Genomic DNA, 21,933 nt, shown 5'->3' on the forward strand with positions numbered 1-21,933 from the left:
GGCCCCACCTTCCTAATCCCCATCCCATATTTTCTCTACGCTTGCTCTATCCATACATCTTTGTGCTCTTCCCATATTCCTGTTCCCAGTCACATTCCATGTCCCTGTCCCATATTCCTGGTCCCATTCCCAGTCCCGGTTTGGTACTTCTGCTCCGATTCTTGGTCTCTGTCCCCATCACCAGTATCATTCCCATCTCTGTCTCATATTTCCAGTCCCATTCCTGGTCTCTGTCCTCCTTCCTGGTCCCTCTCCTTATTCCCAGCTGCATTCCCAGTCCCAATCCTGGTTCCATTCCCTGTCCCCATTCCCCATTCCCGCCTCCGCCATGGGGCCCTCAGGGCTCTCCAGCTCGGGCTGCCTGTGGCACACGAACCCTTCAGCCCTGCTGCTGCCCTTGCCCAGCTGCACACAGCACAAGGCTTTGGGCATTTCTCACAGGCCCCAGCTGGCCACAGCAGCCCCTCCTGCCAGCACCCGCTGTGCCTCACAGCCCTCCCTGCTGCTGGGGCCATGCAGGGCACACGGGCCTGCAGGAGCCTCCTGTTCTTGCCACAGGAGCAAGGCTGCAGCTCCAGCCTTTGGGCCCTGGGCCGCAGCAGCCCAGGGCAGGCCCAGCTGCAGAGCTCGCAGCCCTGCGTGTGTTTCACTGGAGCTCCTCGGAACTCGGATCCCCATCCCATATTCTCTCTGCGGTCGGTGTTTCCATCTTCCCTGTCCCGTTCCCGTGTTCTCATCACGGGTCCCTGCCGCGGTCTCTGTGCCCCTTTCCCGCTCCCTGTCCCCTCTCACGGCCCCAGCCCGCCCTCACCTGACGTCATCGGAAAAACCCGCGCTGCTCCCGCCGACCAATCACAGCACGCAAACGAACCTTGATTTGCATAACCACGCCCTTTGGTTTGGCACCGCCCGGCGCCGGCTTCAGCCGCCTCCCGGCGCTGTTTGCTCCCAGTTCCCTCCCAGTGCTCCCAGTAAGAGCAGTAACAGGACGGATTTGCGCTCCCAAATCCTTCTCGCTCCTCCCAGGATCGCTCCCAAAGCTCTCAGGATCGCTCCTGGTGCCGTGCGGGGTGGGGCCGCTTTGGAACCCCCCCAGGGCACAGCGCGGCCGCTTTTGGGTGTCGGCACCGCTCGGGCCGGGCTGGGAGCGGAGGAGGAGCGGGAGGAAGAGGAGGGACACAGGAGGAAAAGCAGGAGCGGCAGGAAGAGGCGGAGAGGGAACAGGAGCGACAGGGGAGGAGGAGGAAGACGAAAAGCGGGAGGGAATTCCCGCCTGGAACCCGCAGGTGAGCCGGGAGGGGGAGCTCGCCCCAAATCCATCGCGGGGCTCTCCGGGAGGGATTTTGCAAGACGGGGCCTGTTCGGATCTTGCAGGAGCCCAAAGCCGAGCCGGAGATGGCCCTGGAGGGATCCGGGCAGCAGCCGGTGGGAGAGGCTGCTGTGAGCGGCTCCGCGGCGCAGGAACGCAACGGGGAGGAAAAGCCGCGGAGATGCCGCACGAGGAGGGGCTGCAAACGCAGATCTCGGGGCTCCGAGCAGGAAAGATCCACCCCGGGCCGGGGAGGCGGCCGCAGCTCGGAGCTGGGGGACCCTGAGCAGCCTCAGGATTGGGAGAATCCCCACAAGTGCTCGGAGTGTGGGAAGAGCTTCAGGTGGAGATGCCACTTGGTTAAGCATTGCAGAATCCACACGGGGGAAAAGCCCTACGAGTGTGGGGAGTGTGGGAAGAGCTTCAGCACAAACTCCTACCTGGTTATCCACCAGAGGAGCCACACTGGGGAGAGGCCCTACGAGTGTGACCAGTGCAGGAAGAGGTTTCCCACCAGCTCGCAGCTCCTCCTGCACCAGCGCATTCACACAGATGAGAGGCCCTTCTGCTGCCCCGACTGCGGGATGGGTTTCAAGCAAAACTTCACCCTCGTCACCCACCGGCGCATCCACACCGGGGAGAGGCCCTACGAGTGTGACCACTGTGGGAAGAGCTTCAGCCATGGCTCTGTCCTGATAAGACACCAGAGGATCCACACGGGGGAACGGCCCTATGAGTGTGGGGAGTGTGAGAAGAGCTTCAGGTCAAGCTCCGAGCTGATCGCACACCAGAGGATCCACACAGGGGAGAAGCCCTACGAGTGTGACCAGTGCAAGAAGAGGTTTTCCACCACCTCCAATCTCCTCGTGCACCAGCGCAGTCACACGGATGAGAGGCCCTTCCGCTGCCCCGACTGCGGGATGGGCTTCCAGCAAAACTCCAGCCTCCTCACACACCAGCGCATCCACACTGGGGAGAGGCCCCACGAGTGTGATCAGTGTGGGAAGAGCTTCAGGCGGATCTCGCACCTGATCCTCCATCTAAGGATCCACACTGGGGAACGGCCCTACGAGTGTGGGGAGTGTGGGAAGAGCTTCACCCGGAGCTCCCACCTGGTTATCCACCGGCGCATCCACACCGGGGAGAGGCCCTACGAGTGTGACCAGTGCAGGAAGAGGTTTCCCACCAGCTCCCAGGTCCTCCTGCACCAGCGGATTCACACAGAGGAGAGGCCCTTCCGCTGCCCCGACTGTGGGAAGGGCTTCAGGCATAACTCCAACCTCCTCACGCACCGGCGCATCCACACCGGGGAGAGGCCCTACAAGTGTCCCCAGTGTGGGAAGAGCTTCTCCAGGAGCTCAACCTTGACCCAACACCAACGGAGCCAGCACTGAGGGAAGCCCTGTGAGTGCCTTGAGTGCGGGAAGAGCTTCGTGCGCAGCTCCAGCTCCATCCCCCATGGGAGGATCCCCCCTGGATGATCCCCAGTGACCCCCGGTGGGCAGAGCCCCGGTGATCCGCGGTGCCGGTGATCCGTGTTGGGCACACACCTGGCTGGGGGCTCCACATCCTCCTGGCTCCCTGTGGCCTGGATTTCTTTTTCATTTCTCTTTCTCTTTTTGAAACACCAAAAACCAGGCTTAAAATAAAGATTTAGAATGAAGACCTGGATGGGGACACGGGGGGATCTTCCAGGGATGTGGGGGATGATTGGTGTGAGGAAGTTCAGTGTAGCTCAGGGCTTCGGGCTCCCCAGGTTGAGCGGCTCCGGCTGTGCTGGGAGACCCTGGCGGAGGTTCAGGGGGGGCTGACCAAGGACCCCCTGCCCTGGGACTGTCCCACTCTTCCTGGTGTCCCCTTTCCAGGATCTCCCTTTTCCCACTGTCACTCCTCCTGCCCCCTGCCTGTTCCTGTGTCACCCCACTCTTGGTCCTGCCCTGCTCCTATTCCAGTCCCCATCTCTTTCCCGCTCTCATTCCCTGTCCCGTAGTCTCTGTGTGGTGTCAGTTCCCACATTTCCAGTCCCATATTCCCTGCCCTGTTCCCGTTCTCGTATTCCCAATCCTGCTGCAGATCCTGGATTTCTATTGCTTTTTTCCCTGTCCTGTTCCCATATTCCCATTCCTAGTCCTGCTCCTGTATTCCCGTTTTCGACAGTGGCCCCTGTTCCTAATCCCCAGCCCATATTCTCTCTCCACTTCTTGTTCCCATATTATTTCCTGTTCCATTCGCACATTCCCCTGCCTGGTCCCATTCCTGGTCTTTCTCCATGCACTGTCCTATTCCTGGTCTCAGTCCCGAATTACCTGTCCCATTCCGGTATTCCCGTTCCCATTCCTGCTCGCTGTCCCCATTCCCTGTATCATTCCCAGTCCCTGTCACCTATTTCCAGTCCTTTTCTCAGGCCCTGTCCTCATTCCCAGGTCCTGTCCCCATTCCTGGTTGTGTCCCGTATTCTCTGTCCCATTCCTAGGCTCTGTCCCCATTCCCAGTATCCTTCCCAGTGCCTGTCTCCTATTTCCATGTCCATTCCCAGTCCCTGTCCTTGCTCCAAATCCCTGTCCACACTCACGGTCATTTCCTTGTGGCATTCCCAGTCTTGTCCCTGTTCCCTGTCCCTATTCCCGGTGCCTGTCCCCATTCCCAGTCCTGTCTTGTATTCCAGGTTCAATTCCGTGTGACATTCCCTATTTTTATACCCATTCCCCAATTCTAAATCCTTGTCCCCAGTCCCGGTCCGATTCCTTGTGCTGGTACCATGCCTAGGCCCTGTCCCCAATCCCTGTCCCCATTCCCGCTCCCTGTCCCCATTCCCTGTCACAATTCCCGCTCCCTGTCCCCATTCCCGCTCCCTGTCCCCTCTCACCGGACGCCGCCGCCATCGCTCCGGATCCCGCTCCCCTCACGTCTGAGGGAAACCCCGCCCTGCTCCCGCCCACCAATCACAGCGCGCGATGGCTCCTTGATTTGCATAACCACGCCCTGTGCCTCGGCCCCGCCCCTCGCCGGCTGCATCCCGGTCCAGGCGCTGTTTGCTCCCAGTTCCCTCCCAGTGCTCCCAGTAAGAGCCAGACTGGGAGGAAAAGTGCTCCCGAATCCTGCCCGCTGCTCCCGGGATCGCTCCCGGTGCCGCGCGGGGCGGGGCCGCTTTGGAACCCCCCCAGGGCACAGCGCGGCTGCTTTTGGGTGTCGGCACCGCCCGGGCCGGGCTGAGAGCGGAGGAGGAGCGGGAGGAAGAGGAGGGACAGAGGAGGAGGAAGAGGAAAGGCAGGAGCGGCAGGAAGAGGCGGAGCGGGATCGGGGGGACAAAGGAGGAGGAGGAAGACGAAAAGCGGGAGGAAGATCCCCCCTGGGACCCGCAAGTGAGCGAGGAGGGGGAGCTCGCCCCGAATCCATCGCGGGGCTCTCCGGGAGGGTTTTTTGCGGGACAGGGCGTGTTCGGATCTTGCAGGAGCCCGAAGCCGAGCCGGAGATGGCCCTGGAGGGATCCGGGCAGCAGCCGGTGGGAGAGGCCGCTGTGAGCGGCTCCGCGGCGCAGGAACGCAACGGGGAGGAAAAGGCGCGGAGATGCCGCACGAGGAGGGGCTGCAAACGCAGATCTCGGGGATCCGAGCAGGAAAGATCCACCCCGGGCCGGGGAGGCGGCCGCAGCTCGGAGCTGGGGGTCCCTGAGCAGCCCCAGGATGGGGAGAAGCTCCACAAGTGCTCGGAATGTGGGAAGAACTTCAGGTGGAGATCCCACCTGATCGTCCACCAGAGGAGCCACACTGGGGAGAGGTGCTACGAGTGTGGGGAGTGCAAGAAGAGGTTTCCCACCAGCTCCCAGCTCCTCAGGCACCAGCGGATTCACACGGATGAGAGGCCCTTCTGCTGCCCCGACTGCGGGATGGGCTTCAGGCATAAATCCACCCTCGTCACCCACCGGCGCATCCACACCGGGGAGAGGCCGTATGAGTGTGAGCAGTGTGGGAAGAGCTTCAGCCAGCGTTCGGTCCTGATTATCCACCAGAGGAGCCACACGGGGGAACGGCCCTATGAATGTGGGCAGTGTGGGAAGAGCTTCAGCCAGAGCTCCCACCTGACTCTCCACCGGCGCATCCACACCGGGGAGAGCCCCTACAAGTGTGACCAGTGCAAGAAGAGGTTTCCCACCAGCTCCCAGCTCCTTGTGCACCAGCAGATTCACACGGAGGAGAGGCCCTTCCACTGCCCTGACTGCGGGATGGGCTTTAGGAATAAGTCCCACCTCATCAGCCACCGACGCATCCACACCGGGGAGAGGCCCCACGAGTGTCCCCAGTGTGGGAAGAGCTTCAGCCACAGCTCTGCCCTGATCACACACCAGAGGATCCACACAGGAGAGAGGCCCTACGAGTGTGGGGAGTGTGGGAAGAGCTTCAGCACGAGCTCCAACCTGACTCTCCACCAGAGGATCCACACTGGTAAGAAGCCCTATGAGTGTGAGCAGTGCAAGAAGAGGTTTCCCACCAGCTCCAAGCTCCTCCTGCACCAGCGCATTCACACGGATGAGAGGCCCTTCCGCTGCCCCGACTGCGGGAAGGGCTTCACGCAAAACTCCTCCCTCGTCAGGCACCGGCGCATCCACACCGGGGAGAGGCCCCACGAGTGTGAGCAGTGTGGGAAGAGATTCTCCAGCAGCTCCCACCTGATCAGACACCAGAGGATCCACACTGGGGAACGGCCCTACGAGTGTGGGGAGTGTGGGAAGAGCTTCACCAGCAGCTCAAACTTCACCAAACACCAACAGAGGCACCATTAAGGGAACCCCTGTGAGTGCCCCGAGTGCAGAAAGAGCTTCGTGCGCTGCTCCAGCTCCATCCCCCATGGGAGGATCCCCCCTGGATGATCCCCAGTGACCCCCGGTGGGCAGAGCCCCGGTGATCCGCGGTGCCGGTGATCCGTGTTGGGCACACACCTGGCTGGGGATTCCACATCCTCCTGGCTCCCTGTGGCCTGGATTTCTTTTTCATTTCTCTTTCTGTTTTCGAAACACCGAAATCCGGGCGTCAAATAAAGATTTAAAATGAAGACCTGGATGTGAACATGGGGGGATCTTCCAGGGGATGTGGGGTTTGATTGGTGCGAGGGAGGTGAGTGCAGCTCAGGGCTTTGGGCTCCCCAGACCCAGCGGCTCTGGCTGTGCTGGGAGACCCTGGAGGAGGTTCAAGGGGGGCTGATCAAGGACCCCCTACCCTGGAACTGTCCCCATGTCCCGGTGTCCAGTTTCCAGGATACCCCTTTGCTGCCTGCCCGTTCCCGTGTCACCCTCTCCCACTCCTTTCCTGCTCCCATCCCTGTCCGTATTCCATTCTCGCTCTCATTGCCTGTCCCATATTCTCTCTCTGATTGCCGTTCCCATATTCCCAGTCCCATATTCCCTTCCCTGCTCCCATTCCTGTATTCCCGGTCCCCGTGCCGGTCCCGCATTTCCAGTTTGATATTCCCTGCCCTGTTCCTATAGTCCCGTTGCTGTGTTCCCGTTGCTGATCCCGGCCCCTCCTTTCTAATCCACACCCCATATTTCCTCTCCGGATGCTGTTTCCATGCTATTTCTCCTGTTTCCCTATTCCTATCCCTGATCCCATTCCAGGTCCCTCTCCTGCAGTCCACATTCCCAGTCCCATTCCTAGTTCCATTCTCAGTCCCAGTCCCCATTCCAGATCCCTGTCCCATATTGCTGCTCCCTGGCCCCAGTCCCAGTCCGGTATTCCCTGTCCCATTCTTGGTCCCTGTTCCCATTCCATGGATCACCCCCAGTCCCTGTCTGGTATTTGCATTGCCGTGCCCGTTCCTGGTTCACATTGCTGATCCCTCTCTCCATACCCGGTCCCATTTCCCATTCCCTGTCCCCATTCCCAGTCCCCATTCCCTGTCCCCATTCCCTGTCCCCATTCCCGCTCCCTGTCCCCATTCCCTGTCCCCATTCCCGCTCCCTGTCCCCTCTCACCGGACGCCGCCGCCATCGCTCCGGATCCCGCTCCCTTCACGTCTGAGGGCAAACCCCGCCCTCCTCCCGCCCACCAATCACAGCGCGCGATCGAGCCTTGATTTGCATAACCACGCCCTGTGCCTCGGCCCCGCCCCTCGCCGGCTGCAGCCGCCTCCGGGCGCTGTTTGTTCCCAGTTCCCTCCCAGTGCTCCCAGTAAGAGCCAGACTGGGAGTGAAAGCGCTCCCGATTCCTGCCCGCTGCTCCCGGGATCGCTGCCGGTGCCGCTTTGGAACCCCTCCAGGGCAGAGCGCGGCTGCTTTTGGGTGTCGGCACCGCCCGGGCCGGGCTGGGAGCGGAGGAGGAGCGGGAGGAAGAGCAGGGACAGAGGAGGAGGAAGAGGAAAGGCAGGAGCGGCAGGAAGAGGCGGAGCGGGATCAGGGGGGACAAAGGAGGAGGAGGAAGACGAAAAGCGGGAGGGAATTCCCGTCTGGAACCCGCAGGTGAGCGGGGAGGGGGAGCTCGCCCCAAATCCATCGCGGGGCTCTCCGGGAGGGTTTTTTGCGGGACAGGGCGTGTTCGGATCTTGCAGGAGCCCGAAGCCGAGCCGGAGATGGCCCTGGAGGGCTCCGGGCAGCAGCCGGTGGGAGAGGCCGCTGTGAGCGGCTCCGCGGCGCAGGAACGCAACGGGGAGGAAAAGGCGCGGAGATGCCGCACGAGGAGGGGCTGCAAACGCAGATCTCGGGGCTCCGAGCAGGAAAGATCCACCCCGGGCCGGGGAGGCGGCCGCAGCTCGGAGCTGGGGGTCCCTGAGCAGCCTCAGGATGGGGAGAAGCCCCACAAGTGCTCGGAGTGTGGGAAGAGCTTCAGGCGCAGATCTGACCTGATCATCCACCACAGAAGCCACACAGGGGAGAGGCCCTACGAGTGTGGGGAGTGTGGGAAGGGCTTCAGACAGAGCTCTGAGCTGATCAAACACCAGAGGAGCCACACCGGGGAAAAGCCCTACGAGTGTGACCAGTGTGGGAAGAGCTTCAGCGAGAGCTCGCGGTTGATCAGACACCAGATGATCCACACCGAGGAACGGCCCTACGAGTGTGACCAGTGCAAGAAGAGGTTTCAGACCACCTCCAGTCTCCTCAGGCACGAGCGGATTCACACGGATGAGAGGCCCTTCCTCTGCCCTGACTGCGGGAAAGGCTTCAAGCAAAACTCCCAGCTCACCACCCACAGGCGCACGCACACCGGGGAGAGGCCCTACGAGTGTCCCCAGTGTGGGAAGAGCTTCAGCACAAACGCCCACCTGGTTCTGCACCAGAGGAGGCACACGGGGGAACGGCCCTACGAGTGTGACCAGTGCAAGAAGAGGTTTCCCACCAGCTCCAATCTCCTCAGGCACCAGCGCAGTCACACGGATGAGAGGCCCTTCCGCTGCCCCAACTGCGGGATGGGTTTCCAGCAGAAGTCCATCCTCGTCAGCCACCAGCGCATCCACACCGGGGAGAGGCCCCACGAGTGTGACCAGTGTGGAAAGAGCTTTAACACGAACTTCGAGCTGATCGTCCACCAGAGGAGCCACACGGGGGAGAGGCCCTATGAGTGTGGGGAGTGTGGGAAGAGCTTCATCCGGAGCTCCCACCTGACTGCACACCAGATTATCCACACTGGGAAGAGGCCCTACGAGTGTGACCAGTGCAAGAAAACATTTCAGACCAGCTCCACTCTCCTCAGACACCAGTGGATCCACACGGATGAGAGGCCCTTCCGCTGCCCCGACTGCGGGATGGGCTTCCAGCAGAACTCCACCCTCATCAGGCACCGGAGCATCCACACTGGGGAGAGACCCCACGAGTGTGATCAGTGTGGGAAGAGGTTCAGCCACGGCTCTGCCCTGATCAAACATCAGAGGATCCACACGGGGGAACGACCCTACAATTGTGGGGAGTGTGGGAAGAGCTTCTCCAGGAGCTCTGCTCTGACTGCGCACCAGAAGATCCACACTGGGGAGAGGCACTACGAGTGTGACCAGTGCAAGAAGAGGTTTCAGACCAGCTCCCATCTCCTCAGACATCAGCAGATTCACAGTGATGAGAGGCCCTTCCGCTGCCCCGACTGCGGGATGGGCTTCAAGCAACACTCCAACCTCCTTTCGCACCGGCGCATCCACACCGGGGAGAGGCCCTACGAGTGTCCCCAGTGTGGGAAGAGCTTCTCCAGGAGCTCTCACTTGACCAAACACCAACAGAGCCAGCACTGAGGGAAGCCCTGCAAGTGCCTCGAGCACAGCAAGAGCTTCGTGCGCTGCTCCAGCTCCATCCCCCATGGGAGGATCCCCCCTGGATGATCCCCAGTGACCCCCGGTGGGCAGAGCCCCGGTGATCCGCGGTGCCGGTGATCCGTGTTGGGCACACACCTGGCTGGGGGCTCCACATCCTCCTGGCTCCCTGTGGCCTGGATTTTCTTTCCATTTCTCTTTGTCTTTTCAAAACCCCGTAAACCGGGCTCAAAATAAAGATTTTTAATAAAGACAGTGATGGGGACATGGGGGGGATCTTCTATGGGATGTGGGGGGTCCCGGGTTCAAGGGAGCTGAGGGTTACTGGCAGGGACTTGGGGGTTGCTCAGGGCTTTGAGCACCCCAGGCCGAGCGGCTCTGGATATGCTGGGTGACGCTGGCGGAGGTTCACGGGCACCTCATCAAGGACCCCCTGCCCTGGATCTGTGCCCCTCTTCCCAGTGTCCCTTGTCCAGGATGCCCCCTGCCCGCTGTCACTCCCCTTGCCCCCTGCCCATTCGCATGTCACCCTGGTCCCATCCTGCTCCCACCGCAGTCCCGATCCCATTCTCTTTTACATCTCTGTACCAGTCCCATATTGTCTGGTTGCCATTCCCATATTCCCAGTCCCATATTCCCAGCCCTGCTCCCGTTCTTGTATTCCCAGTCCCCGTGCCGGTCCCACATTTCCAGTTTGATATTCCCTGCCCTGTTCCTATAGTCCCGTTGCCGTGTTCCCGTTACTGATCCCGGCCCCTCCTTTCTAATCCACACCCCATATTTCCTCTCTGGATGCTGTTTCCATGCTATTTCTCCTGTTTCCGTATTCCTATCCCCGATCCCATTCCAGGTCCCTCTCCTGCATTCCACATTCCCAGTCCCATTCCTAGTTCCATTCTCAGTTCCAGTCCCCATTCCAGATCCCTGTCCCATATTGCTGCTCCCTGGCCCCAGTCCCAGTCCGGTATTCCCTGTCCCGTTCTTGGTTCCTGTTCCCATTCCATGGATCATTCCCAGTCCCTGCCTGGTATTTGCTGTGCCGTGCCCGTTCCTGGTTCACATTGCTGATCCCGCTCTTCATACCCGGTCCCTTTTCCCATTCCTTGTCCCTGTCCCCATTCCCCATTCCCGCCTCTCCCATGGGGCCCTCAGGGCTCCCCAGCTCGGCCTGCCTGTGGCACACGAACCCTTCAGCCCTGCTGCTGCCCTTGCCCAGCTGCACACAGCACAAGGCTTTGGGCATTTCTCACAGACCCCAGCTGGCCACAGCAGCCCCTCCTGCCAGCACCCGCTGTGCCTCACAGCCCTCCCTGCTGCTGGGGCCATGCAGGGCACACGGGCCTGCAGGAGCCTCCTGTTCTTGCCACAGGAGCAAGGCTGCAGCTCCAGCCTTTGGGCCCTGGGCCGCAGCAGCCCAGGGGAGGCCCAGCTGCAGAGCTCGCAGCTCAAATGTGTTTAACGGAGCGCTTTGGAACTCTGATCCCCATCCCATATTCTCTGTGAGGCGCTGTTCGCATCTTCCCTGTCCCGTTCATGTGTTCTCATCACGGGTCCCATTCCCGGTCCCCGTCCCCTCTCACCGGACGCCGCCGCCATCACTCCGGCCCCGCGGGCGCTCACCCGACCTGGGAAACCCCGTGCTGCCCCCCCACCAATCACAGCGCGCGATCGCTCCTCGATTTGCATAACCACGCCCTGTGGCTCGGCCCCGCCCCTCGGCGGCTGCAGCGGCCTCCGGGCGCTGTTTGCTCCCAGTTCCCTCCCAGCGCTCCCAGTAAGAGCCAGACTGGGAGGGGAAAGCGCTCCCAGTTCCTTCTCGCTGCTCCCAGGGTTGCTCGCAGTGCTCCCAGCGTCGCTCCCTGTGCTGCACGGAACTGCCCCCAAGGGCAGAGCGAGGCTGCTTTTAAGTGTCGGCACCGGCCGGGCCGGGCTTGGAGCGGAGGAGGAGCGGGAGGAAGAGGAGGGACGGAGGAAGAGGAGGAGGCGGAAGACGACGGAAAGGAGGAAGAGCAGTACCGGGACCAGGCCGCCGTTCCGCCGTCCGCCTGCTCAGGCCGCAGCTCCCCCGGCTCCGGCAGCATCGCGATCCCGGGAACCCGGAGATGAGCGGGGAAGGGGAGCTCGCCCCAAACCCATCGGGGGCGTCTCCGAGAGGGTTTTTTTGCAGGGCAGAGAATGTTTGGATCTTGCGGGAGCCCAAAACCGAGCCGGAGGTGGACCTGGAGGAATCATGGAGGGTCCCACGTGGCGATCGCCCGGTACCGGAGGGGTTGGGGGCGGTATCGGGTTTGGGGATCCCCGGGAGAGCGGGGGGGGAGTCCCGGAGCCGGGGGACCCCCGGCAGCCTGGAGGGGTGGGGGAGCCGGGACATGAGCGGGGTCCGGGACCCCCGGGGCTGAAAGGGGCGCTGACTTCTGTAGCTGCACTTGGGCAGCGGCACCATCAAACCCAACGTACTCAGCCCTTGTTTCTCCCCCAACCAGGATTTCCCATTCCCAAACCTCGGCCCGATGGAGGAGGAGGAGAGCACAAGGCAGTGGAAGATGTCTTGGGAGCCCCAGGCAGGTGAGGAGGAAGTCAGTGCCCCTTTGCCCCTCTCTCCTGCTCCATCTCCTTGCCCTTCCCTGGGGCCTGGATGCAAATCCCATCCTCTCCTTGTCCATCCTCCCCCAGACAAGGAGGTGAAGACGGAGCCTGTGGAGGACGGATCCCCACAGCAGGACCTGGTGGAAGAGGTCATTGTGGGTGACTCCATGGTGCAGGAACCCAACGGGGAGGAAACGCCCTGGAGATGCCTCGTGGGGAGCAGCTGCGTACACGGATCGTGGGGATCTGGGGAGGAAGGATCCACCCTGGGCCAGGGAGGCGCCTGGAGCTCAGAGCTGGGGGTCCCTGAGCAGCCTCAGGATGGGGAGAAGCCCCACAAGTGCTCGGAGTGTGGGAAGAGCTTCAGCCTGAGATCCACCCTGGTCCGCCACTGGAAAAGCCACAGCAGGGAGAGGCCCTACGAGTGTGGGGAGTGCGGGAAGAGCTTCAGCCGGAACTCCCACCTGACTGTCCACAAGAGGAGCCACACCAGGGAACGGCCCTATGAGTGCCCCGAGTGTGGCCAGAGCTTCAGCCTGCTCTACACCTTGATCAACCACCACAGGATCCACACCGGGGAGAGGCCCTTCGAGTGTGCCCAGTGTGGGAAGGGCTTCAGGTCGAGCTCTGACCTGACTGTCCACCAGAGGTGCCACACCGGGGAGAAGCCCTACGAGTGTGCCGAGTGTGGGAAGAGCTTCAGGAGGAGCTCCCACCTCATCAGACACCAGATGATCCACACAGGGGAGAGGCCCTACGAGTGTGACCAGTGCGGGCAGAGGTTCCAGACCAGCTCCAATCTCCTCAATCACCACCGGACTCACACGGATGAGAGGCCCTTCCGCTGCCCCGACTGCGGGATGGGCTTCAAGTACAACTCTGCCCTGGTCAGGCACCAGTTGATCCACACTGGGGAGGAGCCCTACAAGTGTGATAAATGCAGGGAGAGGTTTCAGACCAGCTCTGATCTCCTCCTGCACCAGCAGATTCACACAGAAGAGAGATCCTTCCAGTGCCCCGACTGCGGGAAGAGCTTCAGGTACAACTCCAACCTTTCCAGGCACCGGCGCATCCACACCGGGAGGAGGCCCTACGAGTGTCCCGTGTGTGGGAAGAGCTTCAGCCAGAGCTCCAACTTGACCAAACACCAGCAAAGCCACCACCTTGCAAGTGCCTCAAGTGCAGGAACAGCTTCATGCGCTGCTCCAGCTCCATCCTCCATGGGAGGATCCCCCCTGGATGATCCCCAGTGACCCCCGGTGGGCAGAGCCCCGGTGATCCTCGGTGCCGGTGATCCGTGTTGGGCACACACCTGGCTGGGGGCTCCACATCCTCCTGGCTCCCTGTGGCCTGGATTTTTTTCTCATTTTTCTTTGTCCTTTCCATATACCCAAAACTGGGTAAAAATAAAGATTTTGAACCGAGACAAGGATGGGGACATGGGGGGATCTTCCAGGGGATGTGGGGGGTGCTGGGTGTGAGGGAGTTGAGGGTTCCTGGCTGGGACTTGGGTGTTTCTTAGGGGTTTTGGCTCCCCAGGCCGAGCAGCTCTGGCTGCACTGGGAGACCCTGGGGGCGGTTCTGGGGCAGCTGATCAAGGACCCCCTGCCCTGGAACTGTCCCCATTGCCCCCTGTCCCTGTTCCTTGTGTCCCCTGTCCAGCATCCCCCTCTCCTCGCTCTCGCTCCCCTTTCCCCCTGGCCATTCCCATATCACCCCATTCCCACCCTCATCCTGCTCCCATCCCAGTGTAGATCCCATTCCTGCTCTCATTCCCTGTCCCGTATTCTCTGTCTGGTTGCCATTCCCATATTCCCAGTCCCATATTCCTGTTCCTGTTCTCATATTCCCAGTCCCATATTCCTGTTCCCATGTTTCCATTCCTGTATTCCCTGTCCCATTCTCGTATTCCCCTTCCATTTTCCCATCCCTCTTCCATTTTCCCGGTCCCTTTCCCTGTCCCTATTCCCAGCCCCATTCCTGTCCCCTGTCACCGCGTGCCACCGCCATCGCTCCGGCCCCATTGCTCCTGCCTTGTGCTGGCCACAATTCCCAATTCAATCCCCAATTCCTAATTAATTCCTAATTAATCCCTGCAGGGCCTTTTCCCAAGCGCCTGCACTTCCCAAAATTCCTCCTCATCTTCCTTCATTGCCACGACCAGGATCCATGGCCATTTCCAGTCTCCACTGGGATCCATTCCCATTTCCAGTATCCACTGGGATCTGTGCCCATTCCCAGTCTCCACTGGGATCCATTCCCAATCTCCAGTGGGATCCATTCCTAGTCTCCAGTGGGATCTGTGCCCATTCCCAGTCTCCACTGGGATCCATTCCAGTCTCCAGTGGGATCTGTGCCCATTCCCAGTCTCCACTGGGAACTGCCCATTCCCAGTCTCGGATCCATTCCCAGTCTCCAGTGGGATCTGTGCCCATTCCCAGTCTCCAGTGGGATCCATTCCCAGTCTCCAGTGGGATCCATTCCCAGTCTCCAGTGGGATCTGTGCCCATTCCCAGTCTCCAGTGGGATCCATTCCCAGTCTCCAGTGGGATCCATGTCCATTCCCAGTCTCCAGTGGGATCCATTCCCAATCTCCAGTGGGATCCATTCCCAGTCTCCAGTGGGATCTGTGCCCATTCCCAGTCTCCACTGGGATCCATGCCCATTTCCAGTCTCCAGTGGGATCCGTGCCCATTCCCAGTCTCCACTGGGATCCGTGCCCATTCCCAGTCACCAGTGGGATCCATTCCCAGTCTCCAGTGGGATCTGTGCCCATTCCCAGTCTCCAGTGGGATCCATGTCCATTCCCAGTCTCCAGTGGGATCCATTCCCAGTCTCTAGTGGGATCCATGCCCATTTCCAGTCTCCAGTGGGATCCATTCCCAGTCTCTAGTGGGATCCGTGCCCATTCCCAGTCTCCAGTGGGATCCATTCCCAATCTCCAGTGGGATCCATTCCCAGTCTCCAGTGGGATCCATTCCCAGTCTCCAGTGGGATCCATTCCCAGTCTCCAGTGGGATCTGTGCCCATTCCCAGTATCCACTGGGATCCATGCCTATTCCCAGTCTCCAGTGGGATCCGTGCCCATTCCCAGTCTCCAGTGGGATCCATTCCCAGTCTCCAGTGGGATCTGTGCCCATTCCCAGTCTCCAGTGGGATCCATGTCCATTCCCAGTCTCCAGTGGGATCCATTCCCAGTCTCCAGTGGGATCTGTGCCCATTCCCAGTCTCCAGTGGGATCCTTGGCCATTCCTGGGGTTATCCCAAACTTTCAGGATTATCCCAAATCCTCCTTCCCTTCTGGATCACCCCAACTTCTCCATCCCTTCATTCTTTTCCCCTTTTCCATCCTCTTTTCCCACCTTCTTCCCCCTTTTCCATCCTCTTTTCCCACCTTTTTTTCCCTTTTCCATCCTCTTTTCCATCCTTTTCTCCCTTTTTCCATCCCTTTTTCCCCTTTCCCGCCTCTTTCTCTTGTTAAAACAGACAGAAAAAAAAAGCAGGGAAATGCCAGAAGAACCCTGGGAGTGGGAATTTAAAATAATCATTTAAAAATTAATTAAAACCAGAAAGAAGTGGGTGAAAAAAGTCATCAAATCCCACCAAAGCTGGAGATACCTTTTTTTTTTTTATTTGCCATCAAAATAAAGATGGAATTTAGCCCCAAAGTTCCCCCAAAAATACAAAAAAATAAAAGGTAGAGCAGCTCCATGCGCTGTGAATCTGATAAAATTCCAGAAGAACCGAGGAGGAGGAGGGAAAAAATGCTGAATTGTGAGAAAAAATGTGAGGGGAAAAGGAAATTCAATGAGCTGGAAAAAAACCCTGAAAAGGTGGGGGAAAGAGGGAGAAATGGGGAGAAAAAGGAAAAATGGGGGAAAGAAGAAAAAAGGGAAAAAAGACGGGAAAATGGGGGACAAAGGGAAAAAATGGGAGGAAAATGGAGAAAAAGAGAGGGGAAAGGGGAAAAATAAGGAAAAAGGAAAAAAAGCTGAAAAAGGGGAAAAATAGAAAAAAGAGGGAAATTGAGAAAAAAGGGGGAAAATGAGAAAAAATAAGAATAAGAAAGGAAAAAGAGGGAAAAAAGGGAGGGAAAAGCACGACACAGCAGGGAAATAATGGGAATAAAGCAGAATTTGAGTTCAGGACGTGCCGAGAACCAGGAATTTCCGCCTCATGGCGTCGCTCTGGAATTCCATTTTTGGGTCCTTTCCCCCTGGTTTGGGTCCTTTCCCTCTTTTCCATCCTTTTCCCGTTGCTTTTGGCACATTTTGGGTGCCTCCCCCTCCTACAACTCCCTCCCCACCTCTTAACCCCCATCACCCCCCACCCCCTGTCCACCCAGGCGTGTCCCCAACTGTGTCCCCAACTGTCCCCCGACACCACATGGACTTGGATGCCCTCAATTCCCTGGCCTGGAACTGTGGATCTCCTCTTCCAGGAGATCCAGAGCTGGCCTGGCTTCCAGGGGACACCAGTGACACCAGGGCTCGGGGTGGGTGACCTGGTGGGGTTGGTGGGAGGGGGTTTGGGGTCATCTTTGAACTGACCATGGGTCTTGTCCACTCTTCAGTGAGGAGCAGCCCCAGCTGGGGAGCCTGGGATGGACGGGGGCAAGGAGAGGTTGGATCCGGTCCAGATGGACACCAGAGCCATGGATCCCAGATGGACTCAGATCTGGATAGGCCCTGGCCCTGCAGACATCAAGCCTGGCCAGTCCCCAGCCCAGATGACCACCAGCTTGGACACACCCTGGCCCACCCCACTGGCCCACCAGCCCATCTCAGTAGCCCTAATCCCAAAATCCCCCAAAATAAACCCAATATCAGAACATCAGCTCCAGGTGGTCCCTGCAGAGCGATGGGGAAACTGAGGCACGGGCTGGGGGGTGACTTTGCAGGGATGGGAGAAGACATCAGGAGCCACCCTGGAGACCCCCAAATGAGCACCCACCCCCCAAATTGTCACCGCAGCATCCTGAGACCCACGGCTGTCACATCGGGGGGACTCCAGGAGCCACCGTGACCCCGAAGTCCCCAGAGGGGACCCCAAAATGAACAGGGGGTCCCCAGGGAGATGGTGCTGGGCTGGAAACGCTCCTGCAGCCACCTCGATACTGACGGTGACAGGAGTGGTGACAGAGGTGTCCCCAAGGCCAGCGCGTGCCGGTCGCTGTTCCAGAGGGGGTTTTCCACCCCCTCCAAGGTCCCCAAGGAGCCGCAGGGACAAGAGGGGACATGAGGGGACACGAGGGGACATGAGGAGACCTGAGGGGACACGAGGGGACACAAGGGGACACAAGGGGACACGAAGGGACAAGGCCACCCCTGCAGCGGTACCTGCGGTCCGTGGGCAGGAGGAGGGGACACGGTGACAGCAGAGCCAGGGCGGAGCTGGGGGGACAGGATGGGGCAGGAGAGGGGGTACAGGATGGGGGGTTATGGGGTGGGGCATGGATTGTGGGGTGATGATGGGTGGGGGGTGATGAATTTGGGGGTGATTTTGGGTGGGGGTTGATAAATTTTGGGGTGATTATGGGTGGGGGGTGATGAATTTGGGGGTGATTATGGGTGGGGGGTGATGAATTTTGGGGTGATGATGGGTGGGGGGTGATGAATTTGGGGGTGATTTTGGGTGGGAGGTGATGAATTTTGGGGTGATGATGGGTGGGGGGTGATGAATTTTGGGGTGATGATGGGTGGGGGGTGATGAATTTTGGGGTGATTATGGGTGGGGGGTGATGAATTTGGGGGTGATTTTGGGTGGGAGGTGATGAATTTTGGGGTGATGATGGGTGGGGGGTGATGAATTTTGGGGTGATGATGGGTGGGGGGTGATGAATTTTGGGGTGATTATGGGTGGGGGGTGATGAATTTGGGGGTGATGATGGGTGGGGGGTGATGAATTTGGGGGTGATTATGGTGGGTGAAGGGTGGTGATGAGTGGGAGGTGATGGTTTATGGGGTGATGATGATGGGTGGGGGGTGATGTGTCCCCTGGTGTCACCACACCCATGGTGGCACCTCCACAGCCACCCATCCCCCATCCTGCCACCCCTGGTGGCTTGGCCAGGCCATGTGTCCCCTGTCACTGCCACACCCCCACGGGTGACAGTGGCACAGGGGACACCCACATCCCGTTCTGTCCCCTCCCATGGCCGGGCCAAACCACGGCGCCCACAGAGCCGCCCTGTAAATGTGCAGCCAGTAAGGAAAGGCGTGGAATTGTTAGAATTACCCTTAAATGCAGTTTATTTCTTTCTTTCATCCAAAGCAGTTTAAGTTTTATCGTGTTTGCTGCACGTAGGAGGAGAGGAATCTCTGTGCTCACCAGGCTGGAACAGCTTTATTCCGGAGTGGAAGGTGAGCGCCGGATGCCGAAACCATTTCAGAGCTGAGTTGGAAGGGACCCATCAGGATCGTTGAGTTCGATTCCTGCCCTGCACAGGAAACCACAACAGTTCCAGCATTGTCCAAATGCTTCTTTGCCTAGGCTGGGTACGGGTATAAAGTCTCTAAAGATCTTACCACATCTTAGTATCTAAATAGAATGGTTTATTTACAAGCATGTATCTGAAGGTGCGAGAGGTCTAAGAGCGGCTTTACAACACGATCAATTATAAATATAAACAAGCAAAGTCTAAATAAAACAATAACCAAAGCATAGAAATCTTCACACACAGAGTTCTAATGAAACAGCAAACAAAGCACAGAATTCCTAACAAGCAAAACTAGTAAGACTATAAGCAAGCATAAATCTAACATTACAGCCTCTAGGTAAATCAGCCTCCCATCTGACCCCAAGCAGGGTTTTCCAACCGTGGGGATCACAACAACAGAAAGGGGCCCCGAGATTCAAAACCCATAGAGAGTCCCCGATCACAGGGTCACGATGACAGTGAGGGATCCCAAACCGCACAGAGTTCCTGTCCGGGGGGTCGCAGGGACAAGGAGGGGTCCCAGGGGTCCCAAACCCTTGCAGTTCCCGGTTGCAGAGACAGGAAGGAGGTCCTGGGGTCCCAGACCCTCGCAGACTCCCCGACAGCCCCAAACAGAGTCCCGGGGCAAACGCCGCAGGGGGAAAGGGAAGGGATGGGATCGCTGGGGCAAGGAGGGGTCCTGGGGTCCCGAACCCTCGCAGGGGGAAGGGACGGGACCCCAGGGCCCAGATCCCAGGCAACAACAGATGGTACCTTTAGAATCCCATCCGGCTCCCTGGCAGGGCTCCTTCCTCAGGCTGCAGGAGGTGGAGGTTGGATCGATAGATCGGATTGATCAATCAATCAATCAATCCCTCCAAAACCCTGACCGACTGACACAGAGGCTTTTTATCCCAAATTGCAAAATGCATATTCATATTTTTTGTCTACACACTAACCAATCTAGGTACAATTCTAAAGTTCGTAAAACTACGAAAATCAGCGTCAAAACCTACGCACAAAGCATATCTGTTAACGCAAAACTCTATCTTACTAGCATAAGGTTCTACCTTGTTGTACATAAAACTCATACTAAAAATTATAAACAGTACCCTACTCTATTTTTGTTATGTCTGTACTCTATTACTAAGCCTGAAGCTGTGTCCTTCCACACTGACAACTAGGGCTTAGGGCATGTAAAGCTTAAAGCTCAGGGTTAGATTTCTACTTTATGTATCTAAAGCTTTTATATATTCTAATTTTTCTAAAGGTTTTAATTCTATCTCTGTACTTTTCACTCTCTGTGGAGGATCCATGGAAACGTGGACTCCTTTCAAAAATTATCTTGTACATATTTGGCTACACGCCCTTAATAATTTCCTTCTGAAAAGAAGGGTGCGTTTGTTGCTTCAGAAACAGAAAAGCAAAATAATAAGAAAGGACACAGGGAAAAAGATGAACAGAAGGGCTTCGAGAGTGACTGAAAATCTACAACATCTCTAATTAGGTTCCAGCTTTGAATGCAATAGTGGGGGTACCATGGCCTGTTATCAAGTTTACATCCAAGGGCACAAGACAATACAACCCCACATTCAATTTAATTACAGCCTGTGGCTTTTGCAGTAGTGGTTTCAAAGGGTTTAAGCTCTCATTTATTTCTACACCATACATGAAATAAGGCAGCTCCCTGTCATACAGACTCCCCAATTAGACTGCACAGATCTCTTGCTCTCTAAAACAGAGCAGTAGGCAGTGGGAAATCTTTTACAGGATCATCACAGAATACTTTTTATTTTAAAAAAATCAGCTCTCTGCTGCCTTTAAGCTTGTGCATTTTATCTTTGATGTGCATCGAGTACCAACAGTCCTTTCAGATTCTATAGGGTGTAAAAGAGTGTCAAAACACAGAGAAAAAGGACGATTCGGGGCTGGCACCGCTTCCCTGGGGACCCCGTTCCAGCGCTGTTGGGGGTTAGATCTGCTTCCTTTTCACTTACAGAATTTTTTCCCATAAATTGCTAAGAAACTTTAACAACAGTGCTTAACCAGAACAAAGGGAGTGGCCAAAGGAGATGGCAGCATGTCCTGGTTTAGGAGAAAATTAGGGGTAAATCCCCACAACTCCCCCACCACCGGGTTTGGGAGGAATTTCCTCAGAGGAAAAGTGGAAAAAACTTGTTTATTGAGAAACAACAACAAAAAAACCCCACTCCCCAACACAAGAAAAACAGTCCGAGATGACAAGAAATGTTTTCACCAGTCCAAGAGAGGGTGAGCAGTCTCTGCTGGGGAGGTGCCAAAGCTTCTTTCACGTGCAGACTCCGGGGGGTTTTCCCTTGACGTTCCCGAATCAGGGCCCAAAGCAGGTCCGATGTCTTCAGGGAAGGGAGGAAGGAAAGAAGGGGAAAGACAAAAGCAGAAAAATGGCAAAAAAGCAAGGAAAAAGCAGAAAGCAAGAGAGCAAAGCCAGCAAAGCAGCCTAAAGCTAGCAGCAAGCAAGCCAAAAGCAAAGAGCCGGGGGAGGGGCTCAGCTATAGACAAAACAAACTGAGAGCACGGGAACAGAAACACACGATTTGGGATACAAAGCATGAAAGTGTCTTGTCACCCCAGGACACAGGACTTCCTTAGAGATGGAGAATTCAAATCCTCTCTTTCTAAATTATTCTAATTTAGAAAATTAAAGGAGCTTTCAGACAGAGGGATAGGAATAACAGTTCTTTACTAATATATATGACAAAACAACAAACAAACAACAACGACAGCATTAATAATAAACAGAACCAGGAACCTTCTTCTTTCCTTCCTCCCTTCCCTGAAGACATCGGACCTGCTCCGGGCCCTGATTCGGGAACATCAAGGGAACACCCCCCGGAGTCTGCACGTGAGAGAAGCTTTGGCACCTCCCCAGCAGAGACTGCTCACCCTCTCTTGGACTGCTGAAAACATTTCTTGTCATCTCGGACTGTTTTCCTTGTGTTGGGGAGTGTTTTTTTGTTGTTTCTCAATAAACAAGTTTTTTCCACTTTTCCTCTGAGGAAATTCCTCCGGAACTCGGTGGTGGGGGAGGGAGTTGTGGAGACAAAGCCCCTCTAACTAATTAAAGGTAGAAAATTATATATTTATTCACCAGCAGGAAGCACAGGAGTCACCTCCAAAAGGTGTGACCGCCCCAAACAAGGTTCTTTGCCCTCTGTTTATTTCCCAAAATCTTACAGTCATAAATGCCAATCCAAAAATCCAATTAAAAATATAATTTGGTTTATTAAAAGATCAAATGACAGAATTTCGGTAAAAACCCCCAGTGGAGTTATGTTGATGATGTACCTGGGATTGTCAGTGAATGAACTGGGACTGGGACACTGCAGCCCCCCAAAATTCACAAATTTGCCTCGTT

The 21,933-nt window shown here is 57.2% G+C and overlaps 2 protein-coding genes across 5 annotated transcripts in view; both read left to right on the forward strand.

Annotated features, from left to right (window-relative positions):
- Positions 1 to 872: 872 nt before the first annotated feature.
- Positions 873 to 13,538, forward strand: LOC134563077 (zinc finger protein 850-like). 4 transcript variants are annotated; one of them, XM_063420872.1, is made up of 4 exons: positions 873 to 1,286; positions 1,375 to 2,696; positions 5,072 to 6,010; positions 8,176 to 10,633. In XM_063420872.1, exons 2-4 carry the CDS (start codon positions 1,396 to 1,398, stop codon positions 9,512 to 9,514), a joined length of 3,579 nt encoding a protein of 1,192 aa, XP_063276942.1. In that variant the 5' UTR covers positions 873 to 1,286; positions 1,375 to 1,395; the 3' UTR covers positions 9,515 to 10,633. The 4 variants fall into 4 exon arrangements, with proteins under 4 accessions (XP_063276942.1, XP_063276943.1, XP_063276941.1 ...); XM_063420874.1 differs by lacking the exons at positions 873 to 1,286; positions 1,375 to 2,696; positions 5,072 to 6,010 and adding an exon at positions 12,439 to 13,538 and having other exon boundaries at positions 7,432 to 9,507; position 9,995; XM_063420873.1 differs by lacking the exons at positions 873 to 1,286; positions 1,375 to 2,696 and having other exon boundaries at positions 4,611 to 6,083; positions 8,081 to 9,694.
- Positions 4,379 to 21,933, forward strand: part of LOC134563085 (zinc finger protein 420-like) — a 99,212-nt gene continuing 81,657 nt past the window's right edge. The window contains exon 1 of the mRNA XM_063420883.1: positions 4,379 to 4,671. The gene's annotated coding sequence lies outside the window, so the exon portion shown is untranslated. The remainder of the gene's footprint in view (positions 4,672 to 21,933) is intronic.

This window comes from Prinia subflava, chromosome 33 (genome assembly GCF_021018805.1).
Source record: "Prinia subflava isolate CZ2003 ecotype Zambia chromosome 33, Cam_Psub_1.2, whole genome shotgun sequence".
NCBI classification, from domain to species: Eukaryota; Metazoa; Chordata; class Aves; order Passeriformes; family Cisticolidae; genus Prinia; species Prinia subflava.